Source organism: Salvelinus sp. IW2-2015, linkage group LG28 (assembly GCF_002910315.2).
Source record: "Salvelinus sp. IW2-2015 linkage group LG28, ASM291031v2, whole genome shotgun sequence".
Taxonomy (NCBI): domain Eukaryota; kingdom Metazoa; phylum Chordata; class Actinopteri; order Salmoniformes; family Salmonidae; genus Salvelinus; species Salvelinus sp. IW2-2015.
The window spans coordinates 15,056,713-15,069,625 of NC_036868.1; the positions used below are offsets into that span (position 1 = coordinate 15,056,713).

Below are 12,913 nucleotides of genomic sequence, written 5' to 3' on the forward strand. Positions count from 1 at the left end.
ACAACCAAGGAATTTCTGCATAAACTGTCAGAAACCGTCTCAGGGAAGCTCATCTACGTGCTCGTCGTCCTCACCAGGGTCTTGACATGACTGCAGTTCGGCGTCGTAACCAACTTCAGTTAGCAAATCCTTGCCTTCAATGACCACTGGCATGCTGGAGAAGAGTGCTCTTCACAGATGTACCAGACAGCATGTATGGCAGAGTGCCCCATGGTGAACACAGATGAATCCTAGTTCAACTGTACCGGGCAGATGGCAGACAGCATGTATGGCAGAGGGGTTACGGTATGGGCAGGCAAAAGCTACGGACAACGAACGTAATTGCATTTCATCGATGGCAATTTGAATGCACAGCGAGACCATGATGAGATCCTGAGGCCCATTGTCGTGCCATTCATCCTCCACCATCACCTCATGTTTCAGCATGATAATGTGCGGCCCCATGTCATAAGGATCTGTACACAATTCCTCAAAGCTGAAAATATCCCAGTTCTTCCATGACATGCATACTCAGCAGACATGTCACCCAGTGAGCATGTTTGAGATGCTCTGGATCGATGTGTACGACAGCGTGTTCCAGTTCCCGCCAATATCCAGCAACTTCACACAGCCATTGAAGAGGAGTGGGACAACATTCTACAGGCCATAATCAACAGCCTGATCAACTCTATGCGAAGGAGATGTGTTGTGYTGCATAAGGCAAATGGTGGTCACACCAGATACTGACTGGTTTTCTGATCCATGCCCTTAACTTTTTTTGAAGGTATCTGTGACTAACAGATGCATATCTGTATTCCCAGTCATGTGAAATCCATAGATTAGGGTCTCATGAATTTATTTCAATTGACTGATTTCCTTTTATGAACTGTAACTCTTTAAAATCTTTGAAATTGTTGCATGTTGCGTTTATATTTTTGTTCAGTGTACTTTCTTTTTTCCCGATAGAAATAACAGCATTCTCCATGCACTGTAATTTATAGATGGATAAGAKCTAGGTAAATGAGTCATCCGTTTGGATAAGGGGATTGTAAATACAAATAGCAATTGTTCCCTATATTTCGATTTATGTACATTTTAGCAGACACTCTTTTCCAGAGCGACTTACAAGAGCAATTAGGGTTAAGTACTGTACCTCCCTCAAGGGCACATCAGTATATTTTTCACACAGACTGCACAGGGATTCAAACCAGCAACTTTCCGGTTACAGGTCCAACACTCTTAACCGCTAGGCTACCTGCTGACCTTTTAATTTCTGGAGACGAATGTGAAACCAGCCATATGGAATCAAACTGAAAGTCATATCATCATGACATGTATTGCGGCCCCTTTTCCACAGTGAAATAGGCTATAAATAGCTGTGCCATTGTTCCGAATTTGTATTGTGTGCCCTCATAATTTGCGTGGATGAAATTTGGACAGCCAAGCCATAGGCTTCTTTAGGGCTGAACCTGCCGAGCTGATGTATGCGCTTTATAATGTTTTAATTATAGCCTATGCCCAGGCTTTCCTCTCTTCTTTTTTACAATTTGTATCATGTTAAATATTAGCCACTATCGGAGGCCACTGTCAGTAATACCCACATACATTTATAACTGTCACTTCAGTGTAAGTTTCCTTCAATTTGTACAGTAGCTTCCATTTTGCTTCAATCCATTCCATGTGTTACACCTTCCATTATTTCATGGAATGAACTTGAATATGACAACAGGATGAATCAAACCACTGTATCTTTTATTCATCAATATATGTTGTGCTTAAAGGCTCTCCAAACCATTTCCCTAACCCTAAAATGTGCCTAAATACCAGTTGGTGCTGAAACGGAGACGAAGATGCATAGATGGCATTCTTTCTTTGATCCCAATTTTCTGAACTTGTTCTCTCAATGTATTCTAGTCTGTGGACAAAAGTCCAATTAAAGGTAAACCGTATTTAAAGGGATGGCTTAAGATAAATGTACTGAAATCCTATTGAATGAAAACTGGGAGGGTTTTCAGCAGTTGAATTACATTTATTCAGCGCGTGCAAGGGAACCACACCTGCAAAGCACATTACGAACCTGCATAATGTAAGTCTGAATACCAACTACTGAGAACTGCGTAGGAAAGCCGTGCGTAAGAAAGGCGTAATTTCCTAAGTTGGAATCGGCCCCCATAGCCTAGTTGATTTGATTATGTTTAAAAGTTGAAATGGTGCTGGAATAGCGGATGCAGTGCTCACTTGTTGTAGCTCTCTGTGGTTCTAAATCAGTAGTTGTTTAGTAAACTGTTGGAAACATTAACTTGATTGACCATGTTGTAGGTCAATAGTAATATGTAATAGTAGTTTTTTCCTGGCTTGGCTTCCACAGTGATTTTACCCACACACCGCTACTGGATTCCTAGGACCTTTTCTGATACGCTTTGCGGATACAGGCCCTGTATTCATTACAGAACATTACCCATAAACAGACCATTCTATGAATTAGGATAACTCCATAGTGCAAAACCCTATGGGACAACAGCTCAGCTCAGTAGAGAGAGAGATGAAGACCACACATGAGTGACAGTTAAGTACACAACAGTAGGGCCAAGGCCCACCACACAGTGACAGATACAGTGTGTTTGGCTTGGCTTGCCCGCCTTGGCTTGGGCCTAGTGGTGCTAGATAAACACATGACAAACCAATGTGGAATGGAATGGAGGACATCTTGTTTGAGTGTTTAATTTCCCTTCTCTGTTTCCAGGACCCCGGGAGACCTAAATCACACACAGCCGTCCCGGCTATGACCTCACTTCCTGGGCCATTAGAGAGGTGGAAGTCCTTGGGAGTTCCCTCCAGGGGCCATTTGACCATGGGGCAGGGAGAGGTCTGCCGCAGCATTAGGGGGCTCCGGCTCACACACAAACACACCCCGAAAGAATCACAGAGACACATGCACACACACTCACCAGGATGTTCTGGTTTCCTTTGACAAAGTCGTTGAATGCCTCTGTCACTTGATCCATGCTCCTGGTCTTTTTAAAGTCTCTGTTTACCGTCCCATCTTCCTTCTGCACAGACGAAGGGAAACAAAGGCAGATATTTTTAGAGTCCAGCAGGATGGGGCCTCCAACAATTACATGATGTCYGAGGTCCCCCGTATACATGTGACACACACTGCTAGCTTGATACAAAGGCCTCCGTCATTCAAGGGGAGGCTAAAGAGCTTCAGAAGTCAGACCCATACCGTGGCATCAGCACGCTTCGGTTAGGCTGGCGGCTAGCGAAAGTCAGCTAAGCAAACCGAACGAGTGTGCTCGCATACTCCCTTAAAAGAATAAGAGGCAATAGTTTGTTCATTTTGAGAAGCCGTAGCCAGTATACGCTTCCTCAAAATAGTCCGAATTCATCTAAGATAACTAAAGAAATCGTTCATTAATTTTGACGTTTTTGCCGAGGAGATCTTATTTTATATACATTTTATATCTACTGTAACTGAGATGTTTGGTTCAGTATTTCTAACTGAAGAAATGTGCATGAAAACGAGTCATCTCTCGTTAAATGACAACAAAGACTTTATTGAAGAATCCCTACTGTTGACCAATCACCGATGAAGGGRCATAGACTTCGGCTACCGACTTCGGCTTGCCTCCAGAAAAATAATTGTCTGCCCGAACAGCCGAAAAAAAACTCACCGAAGTCTAAAACGTCACAAAATGTCATCATAATATACTGTATGCACAAACTCATCCAAACAGTTTCGGCTGGGAAGCATGCGGACTCCTTTATTCCTACTACTCAGTACTATACTATTATGCATAGCCATTTCTTTAAGCAGCAAAACCCTGCTGAAAGAGGTGACTAAAACAGGAAAATGGCCCAACGTTTTGCATCATCTAAGACAGGAGGACGTGTCTCCACACACTTAATGTGCTCATATTGTAACTCTACCACAGCACTGGGCTCTACTGTCTCCGTAGAAATGCAGGCAAATAATAATATGGGCATTGAGCTGGGGCCCAACAGACACAACAGCAGCTGTGTGCTCTCTAAAAACTCACAGAACCTTTTGATTCTACACACAGTCTCCGAGGGCAACCCCTGGTGTCATGACAACAGAGAGAGCCATCAAAGCTCTGCGGGCCGTGGCCATCTATCGACATGGCTGGAGTCGGGAAAGAGAGACAGAGGAGTGGAAACTCCGGACAGCCCTGTTGCTGCCACTGCTCCCTACGCTGCCAGTCCAGTCTGAACTATTCATCCTGCACATCTGTCTTAAGCCCTCCAGAGTCAAATATCAGGGCCTCATTAGAGGAGACAGATTCTGGAAGATGGTGTTACGGCCAAACATAGCCAGGATTTCTCCCTCTTGGCTTTAGGAGGAATTAGACCCATGTCATCTAATTGTCTTGGAAGAATATGTTGCAGATATGCTCTTTTTGTTGTTGCACCCAGCTTTCTCCGAATAGGATTATTAGTGTGCTTAGCTTTACTAAGGCAGAATCACATGATCAGGCTGTCTGTCAGTCAGTCTGTCTGTCTGTGTGCTGCTGCATTGAATCTATTAGTTTCAGCTTGAAGGAGACTGATGGTGTGTAGGAGCAAATGGGACATGTCAGCAACTGAAGTTACTGTCAGTAGAGGTGTCACAAGCAGGCCCTATGTGTGACAAAAACACGCAACACACTCTATACACACTGACACCAAATAGAGGATATTCCTTCCTGTTGGCCCTGGCAACCCTCAGTATGAAGAATGCTATTAAGGGGCGACTGCAGGGTATGTCTGTACACAAACCAAGCAGGACCATCACGGTCAGCCCTTCTAAGTGGAATTACACTCTCAATTTCACATTATTACTGTTTTAATTATTATAATATCAACTAGTAACTACTGAGTGTACAGACTGACAGATGGAGTATTTGGTCACCTTTTGTCACGGCCGTYGGAAGGAGGAGACCAAGGTGCAGCATGGTATGCGTACATTCTTATTTATTTTAACGAATGAACACTGAACAAACTAACAAAACGAACCGTGAAGCTATATGGATAGTGCAGACAGGCAACTAAACATAGAACAAGAACCCGCAAACACCAAAGGGAAAATTGCTACCTAAATATGATCCCCAATCAGAGACAACGATAAACAGCTGCCTCTGATTGGGAACCATATCAGGCCACCATAGACATACAAAACACCTAGACCTACAATAACCCTTGACATACAAAAACCCTAGACAATACAAAAACTAACGTACCCACCCTAGTCACACCCTGACCTAACCAAAATATAAAGAAAACAGAGATATCTCAGGTCAGGGCGTGACACCTTTCTTATAGTGTTTACTTCTTCAAATAATGGACTGTTAAATTAGTTTTACAGAGTATGACTTTATGTCACAATGCATCACTCCACGGCAGGGATAGGCAACTAGATTCAGCCAAGGGACCATTTTTGTCAGAGTGGATGGTCGGGGGGCCGGAACATAATTATAATAATTTGTACTCTGCTAAATTTACCACAACTAAGCCCAAATGTTGTAGGTTTTTTAAAAACTTTGATTACATTGAGACACGCTCATATACGTCTCTTTTTTAAAAATCCATGGCAATAGCTGGGAACAGATTTCCTTGATTAAACAGATTTATTTTTTGCTGAAATCCTGGTGATTTTATAGTCATTTTTGACCCCCCCCCCCCCCAAAAAAAAACACTCCTGTTGCCGACCCCTGCTCTACCGTATATCCCAGTGCATGATCCGTCCCGTGGCTTACCTTGATGCCCTCGATGCGGAAGCCCAGGGTAGCGGTGGAGCTGATGGTCTCTCTCCACTGCATGTAGCGGGGCTTGCTGACCGCCTGCTGCTCCTGCTCCTCTGGGGTGGGTGCCAGGGGTTCCACCTCCACCATCTTCTGGTACATGTCCTTCCTCAGACTGGAATTCTTACGGGCCTTGGTCAACTCCTCCTCCAGGTACGTCCTTTGGTGGATAGAGAAGCTACATCTGTTTGGTACTGACTTTGTTGAATGAGATTTTATGTTGTAACCAGTCCAGCAATCAAATTAATTTCCTTTTATGAGCCAATATAAAGGATAATTTGACTCTACTTCTTAGAATACAATCATTGTACAATATATTGTGCAAACATTGTGCAATACAATAATGATCATTCAGATCTTGTTTGACAAAGCCGTTGAGTGATCATGCCCCAGGGGACAACATGTGAATGAAGAAGAGAATCTGTTTTCTTTCACATAACAATTATACTGTAGAATTATTATTGCAGTGAAGACAGGAGGAGGGATTTCCTTCTCTTCAGTTCATCCCTGAATAAGGGATTGTCTTAACCTTTCCTAGATTCAAATTCTCCTTCTCATTCTTCCTGCAGTAGCCAGCTACATCAAGAACAGGCCAGGCGTTAGTCTGTTAGCACTGCACCAAATTGTTGTGTTTGGAGGGGCTGGTTTATCATTTCCTAACATCCCGGCCATTCCAGAGAAGGCTCACACAACCAAAGTTGTGCTAGAGAGGAAAGGAGATGAGAGTAGAGGGATATAGCAGGGAGAGTGATGAAGGCCACCGGTCAACAAAGCTATTCGTCACAGCGGTAGAGTACAGGATACTGTAGCAAAACAGGCCTGACCTGTTAGCACCCAGTTCAAAGTCTCCAATATTTCACTGGTCAGTAATAACTTTGCAAAGTGTCTCGGTATACCCATATCTGGTATACATCTGATGTAAACGTAACAAGGGAGATTTTGACAACTGTAACACGTACAGTATGTGGAGTTCGGCAGCCCAATAATGAACCCAAAGGAATGGAAGTTGTTTCCCAATACTTTCCCCACAGGCTGATTTAACTCATGGTGTGTCTGAGAAGGGCCAGCTGGCTACAGTACATCTCTCCTCTCTAGAGGAGTGTGATGGTCACTCTTAGACCTTACGCCTAATGGATGTCTGCCTGATTGAATATTGGACCTTACCCTAACCTGTCAAAATGGAACAAAGAGGTCTGAGAGCTACAATGATGTCCAACAATGATCTAAGGTCTATTTTCATTCACCCCCAAAAAGTTTAGATTAGGATATCCAGAGGGTAAACTGAGATATGTGCCTATGTGTAACTTCAACACAGAGATGCACCTGCCTATAAAGGTCCGTCAACCCACACTCACCTGACACCCATCTTGCAGTCCATGACGCAGGGCAGGTCGAACTCAGAGAGCAGATCATCCATCTGGTTGTACTTCTCCCCGTCCTTCTCCACGTCTCCGTGGTAGGCCGGTACGTAGGGACGCAGCACGTCTTTCATCAGCCAATCCAAGCAGCGCTGCTCACAGTCACAGTGCTTCTTCAGGATACGCCCGTTAGCCCCTGCCTTGAAACTGCCTGAGAGGAACCAAAACATGCAATAAAAACATTAGAGGATGTTCAGTGTTCACAGTAGGCCTGCTTTACTTTGTTTTGTCCTGTTGCTAAAGAAAAGGTYGTATCTGATTCTGAATGGACCATTCCATTTCAGATAGCCTAGCTACAGTATATACAAATAGGATGAAACTCTTAGTTATGCCCTAGTACTGAGCCTTTGAATATATGATTTGCAAGTATATCCCAACACTTAGCCTGAGACTAGATTTGAATTCCAAACACACTGGCCAATGGCCACTGTATCGTATCCAATCCAGCCAGGAGAAGGAGAGCGGAACACAGAACACACATTCCTTCCATAGCCTTATCCCAGAATCCCCGCATTCCAGAGGCAGCGTTGTCAAGGCCTACCTGCATGACCCGCCAGCTGGATCCAAGGGTACTTCTTCTTGAAAGACATGACGAATGGAGACCAGTGGACAATGTTCTTGATCTTCTTCCATGACTTGTGCTGTATGGATGACAAACAGAGGACGCTTCGAGTAAACCTACTGTGCGCTGTGTTCCTCGCACAATCCTCGTCTGTTTTCATTACAAGCACTGTAGTATTACAAGAGAAAAAAACACAGAACAATGCTCTGTTGTGTGTGGACGGCATTGTTACTTTATTACATTTAGAATACAGCCCACCACACATTAACATTTGACTCCTTTTGTTGTCATTCATTGATGTAGTTGAGTGTATTACTTAGCAGTTGATGATTCAAACAGGGATTTCTCTCACAGAAGACAGTCACAGAGTCAGGCACACATCTTAACCAATATTAGCATACACCACAGAATTATTACAGACCACAGGAAACAACAACAAAAAGTAGAAACAACAACAACAAAAAATAATTTGCATACATAAGACATCCAGTGTCTCTCCACGTGACTGCTGAGGAGAAGAATCTGCAATTGTTTACACTAGAGTACAAATGCTTTCCCATATGAAATAAATTAAATTATTTGTGGCTATAGGAAAACGTGATAATACCAGTTATTTCAGTATAACTCAGAAAATGGTATAATATACTTCCTCCAACCCAACTCATAATAACAGTCTGAAGTCAGTATTCAGCTCATTGATTGGGGATAAGAGCTTATTTAGTTGCTCTTGCTGCTTTAACACAAAACAAATGCTGGGTTAAAAACAACCCAATTTGGGTTCTTTGGTAACCCAGTGCTGGGTAAATATTGGACAGGACACACACTGGGTTATTTTGACCCAGCCAGTTGGGTTGCGTGAATAACCCAACATGTTGGGTTGTTGGGATTACGCAAACATGGGTTCATTTAATCATCAATTGGGTAGTTGGGTAGTTATTTTCATGCTGCTGGGTTGATCTAGCAGCTGGGTCTTTTTTAATGTAATCCTCAGGTTATTTTCAGGAGGAGTGGCTTATTGGAGGCGTGGATTTCAGATAGATCTTATTGGCCACCTGTGAGAGTCATGTTAAGTTTACAGTTGAAATGTTCCTTAATTTTTTTGGTGCATTTTACACATTATTCTAGAATATAAAAATTATTTATTACATATTATAATAAGGTGGTATCTATCCCAACAATGGGATTTCCATTGGCTTTTAGGGAACTGTAAGCCTCTTTGAAGCTACAAAAATCTAAATGTTTAACCTTAACATGTGTACAGATAAACAGCAATGACATTTACTCTCACGGGTGGCTAAAAGTAACTATATGAAAGCCACGACCCTACTAAACTACTCATCCAGTCTCCTGATCTGACTCGCTGGGTCATATCTCAATAACCCAGCACCAATAACCCAGCATCAACAACCCAAACCTACTCTTTTTAAAGAAAACAACCCAACTAAGTGACCAATGCCTGCAACCCAGCAGTCGGGTCATCCAGACAACCCAATATTGTTTAGAGTGTACACATACTGAGCACCTATTCATGCAGAAACACCTCCAGATGGTCAGATTCACACACCAGTCCAGTGCTGCCGATGGTTAGCTAACTGTGCTTGGCAATCTAGTACCCATCGATTTGGGACACTTTTCAACGGAGAGCCTATCACCTCAGAGAAAAGGTGTTAGGTGTCTGCTGCTATCAAATCATTAGGATGGTATCAATCTAACTAAGGTCATATGATCAGAGCCATGGTTAACTTCCTTTAGGAGTCTGAAAATATATGGCATGGGCATTCAAATCCTCAGAAAGTTCTACAGCTGCACCATTGAGAGCATCTTGACTGGCTGCATCACCGCTTGGTATGGCAACTGCTTGGCATCCGACCGCAAGGCGCTACAGAGGGTAGTGCATACGGCCTAGTTCATCACTGGGGCTGAGCTCCTTGCCACCCAGGACCTCCGTACCAGGCTGTGTCAGAGGAAGGCCCTAAAAATTGTCAAAGACTCCAGCGACCCAAGTCATAGACTGTTCTCTCAGATACCGCACGGCAAGCGGCAAGTCTGGAACCAACAGGAATCTGAACAGCTTCTACCCCCAAGCAATGAGACTGCTAAACAGTTTAAATAGTTAACCAAATAGCTACCCGGACTATCTGCATTGACCCTTTTCGCAGTAACTTTTTTGACTCATCACATAAGCTGCTGCAACTGTTTACTATCAGTTACTTTATTCTACCTCAATTACCTCTTACCCCTGCACATCAACTCGGTACTGGTACTCCAAGTATATTGCCAAGTTATTGTTACTAATTATCTTTTTATTATTATGTGTTTTACTTTTCTATTATTTCTCTATTTTCTTTCTCTCTGCAATGTTGGGAAGGACCCGTAAGTAAGCATTTCACTGTTAGTCTACACCTGCTGTTTACCAAGCATGTGACAAATACAATTTGATTTTGATTTAATGGCAGAGTGTGTTTTTGGGTTCCAGCCTAGTCGCTGTGCTCTGCTGATGGTTACACTGTGTTATTTCCTCACTGGACGTCCCGGAGAGAGCTCTCTTTAATTTTCCGTCTTGGCATGGCCAGTGCATTCTTCACTCCGCTAGCTGCTCTCCACCATGGATGTGGGGTTTCCCTTAGCCACCAACTAACCACAGCACTCTGGTCTCTCTCGCCACAAGCACCAGAGCCAGCAGGGTAATATCGTTGTTCCAAGCCTGGGAGTTCAGTGCCTCCCTCACACACACAAACACACAACAGCAAGGACAAATGCACAAACAAGAGACGTTCTGGCAAACAGAAGTCAGTCACAAGAAGCCCCTTCTCTCTCAGAGAGACGTTTAAGAGGCATTCTTAAGAGTCAGTTCCATTAAAATGTACTTAATCAGAAGTTAGATACAGTATATTCTTGGCTATATATTTTCTCTCAGCTGACTTTGAAAAAACAATGACAAAGCAACTTCCCATACATGGAAGAATATATATCTAGATGTAATTATAAGGTATAGGGCTATCTTTGGCCAGTGGACTTCTGTTTTCAGTAACACGGTAGATTAAGTTACATTCAGACGCTCATAAAAGGCACTGGAGTTCCTCTCAGTGCTGGCTTGGTTTCTCATCACGAGACTGTGCTGCTGTGCTCCAGCGGTGGGGGGAGTCACTCAACTTGCTCTTCACACTACAGTGGGTGTGAGAGAGTATCAGACATACATGTAAGTGCGTGAAAACACACAGAGCTCTTTCTCTATCTATCTATCTATCTATCTATCTATCTATCTATCTATCTATCTATCTATCTATCTATCTATCTATCTATCTATCTATCTATCTATCTATCTNTCTATCTATCTATCTATCTATCTATCTATCTATCTATCTATCTATCTATCTATCTATCTATCTATCTATCTATCTATCTATCTATCTATCTATCTCTCTCTCTCTCACACGCACACACACACACACCACTCGTCTTTCAGGTGGTGGAAACTGACTGATCTTGGGGTCAGCGGCAGAGAGGAGGCACTCAGGGGACAGGCAGGGCCCAGCCATCACATATAGGCCTGAGTGTGAGCTTTCCCCTTAGACCTGTTAATGTGTTTTTTAGATAGGCCACGATCATAACAGTAACACAGCCACACCCTCACAGGACAAACACTAGAAATACAGCACACACAAACACAGGCCTACAACAATACATACATCAACGACACACTTAGATGACCACATGCTTTAATGCTTTCCTGACGTTACTCGGTCTAAAAAAGTAAGCAGTTCAAGTATAATGATGCAGTAATAACATCACACGCATTCCCACAGAGGACACACACCAGATATACTCATAAATGCAGTAGTTTAGTTCCACGAAATGAGTGCCTTTTGCGTCCCTTTGATATTTTAAGTAGAAATTCTGCACTAATATTGCATTTTAAAAGCCTGTTATATTCAATGAAGTGTCCTTTAATATAGACCACATGGAAAATTCAATAAATCAGATTGTGTACATGAATAAAGACTTGCTAAAGTGCCGAAATGCAGCATTTAGCAATGGTGAAGAGTACTTAAGTAAAAATACTTAAGTAAGTACTACTTAAGTACTTAAGTACTACTTAAGCTACTAGCTAGTAGTCAGCTAGCCACTGCTAGCGGTCATCAGCTAACCTTTAGCCAGGACAACTCCTGCCAGTCTGTACAGCGTGTTTCAACCCAGATCTTATCGGACTTTTGCTAGCCTGCTAGCCCCCAGCCCACTAGCTGTCTGAATCGACGTGTCTCCAGCCCGTCCAGCTACTCATTGGACCCTATGATCACTCGGCTATGCATGCCTCTCCCTAATGTAAATATGCCTTGTCCATTGCTGTTTTGGTTAGTGATTATTGTCTTATTTCACTGTAGAGCCTCCAGCCCTGCTCAATATGCCTTACCTAACCCTTAAGTTCCACCTCCCACACATGCAGTGACATCACCTGGTTTAATTGATGTCTCTAGAGACAATGCCTCTCTCATCATCACTCAATGCCTAGGTTTACCTCAACTGTTTTCACATCCTATCATACCTTTGTCTGTACATTATGCATGGAATCTATTCTACCGTGCCCAGAAACCAGCTCCTTTTACTCTCTGTCCCGAATGTACTAGACGACCAGTTCTTATAGCCCTTAGCCGTACCCTTATCCTACTCCTCCTCTGCTCCTCTGGTGATGTAGAGGTTAATCCAGGCCCTGCAGTGCCTAGCTCCACTCCCATTCCTCAGGCCCTCTCATTTATTGACTTCTCTAACCGTAAAGGCCTTGGTTTCATGCATGTTAACATTAGAAGCCTCCTCCCTAAGTTTGTTTTATTCACTGCTTTAACACACTCTGCCAACCCGGATGTCCTAGCTGKGTCTGAATCCTGGCTTAGGAAGGCACCAAAAACCCTGAAATGTCCATCCATAACTATAACATTTTCTGACAAGATAGAACTGCCAAAGGGGGCGGAATTGCAATCTACTGCAGAGATAGCCCGCAGAGTTCTGTCTTACTATCCAGGTCTGTGCCCAAACAAATTGAGCTTCTACTTTTAAAAATCCACCTTTCCAAAAACAAGTCTCTCACCGTTGCTGCTTGCTATAGACCACCTTCTGCCCCCAGCTGTGCCCTGGACACCATATGTGAATTGATTGCCCCC

At 43.2% G+C, this 12,913-nt stretch overlaps 1 protein-coding gene across 1 annotated transcript in view; it reads right to left on the reverse strand.

Moving 5' to 3' along the window:
* LOC111954147 (inositol-trisphosphate 3-kinase A) overlaps nt 1–12,913 on the reverse strand; it is a 51,106-nt gene that overhangs the window by 7,039 nt on the left and 31,154 nt on the right. Inside the window, exons 3-6 of the mRNA XM_023973651.2 lie at nt 7,737–7,836; nt 7,133–7,346; nt 5,733–5,937; nt 2,928–3,029 (exon numbers count right to left, since the gene is read on the reverse strand). Of these exons, the coding sequence (XP_023829419.1) occupies nt 2,928–3,029; nt 5,733–5,937; nt 7,133–7,346; nt 7,737–7,836 (621 nt within the window). The remainder of the gene's footprint in view (nt 1–2,927; nt 3,030–5,732; nt 5,938–7,132; nt 7,347–7,736; nt 7,837–12,913) is intronic.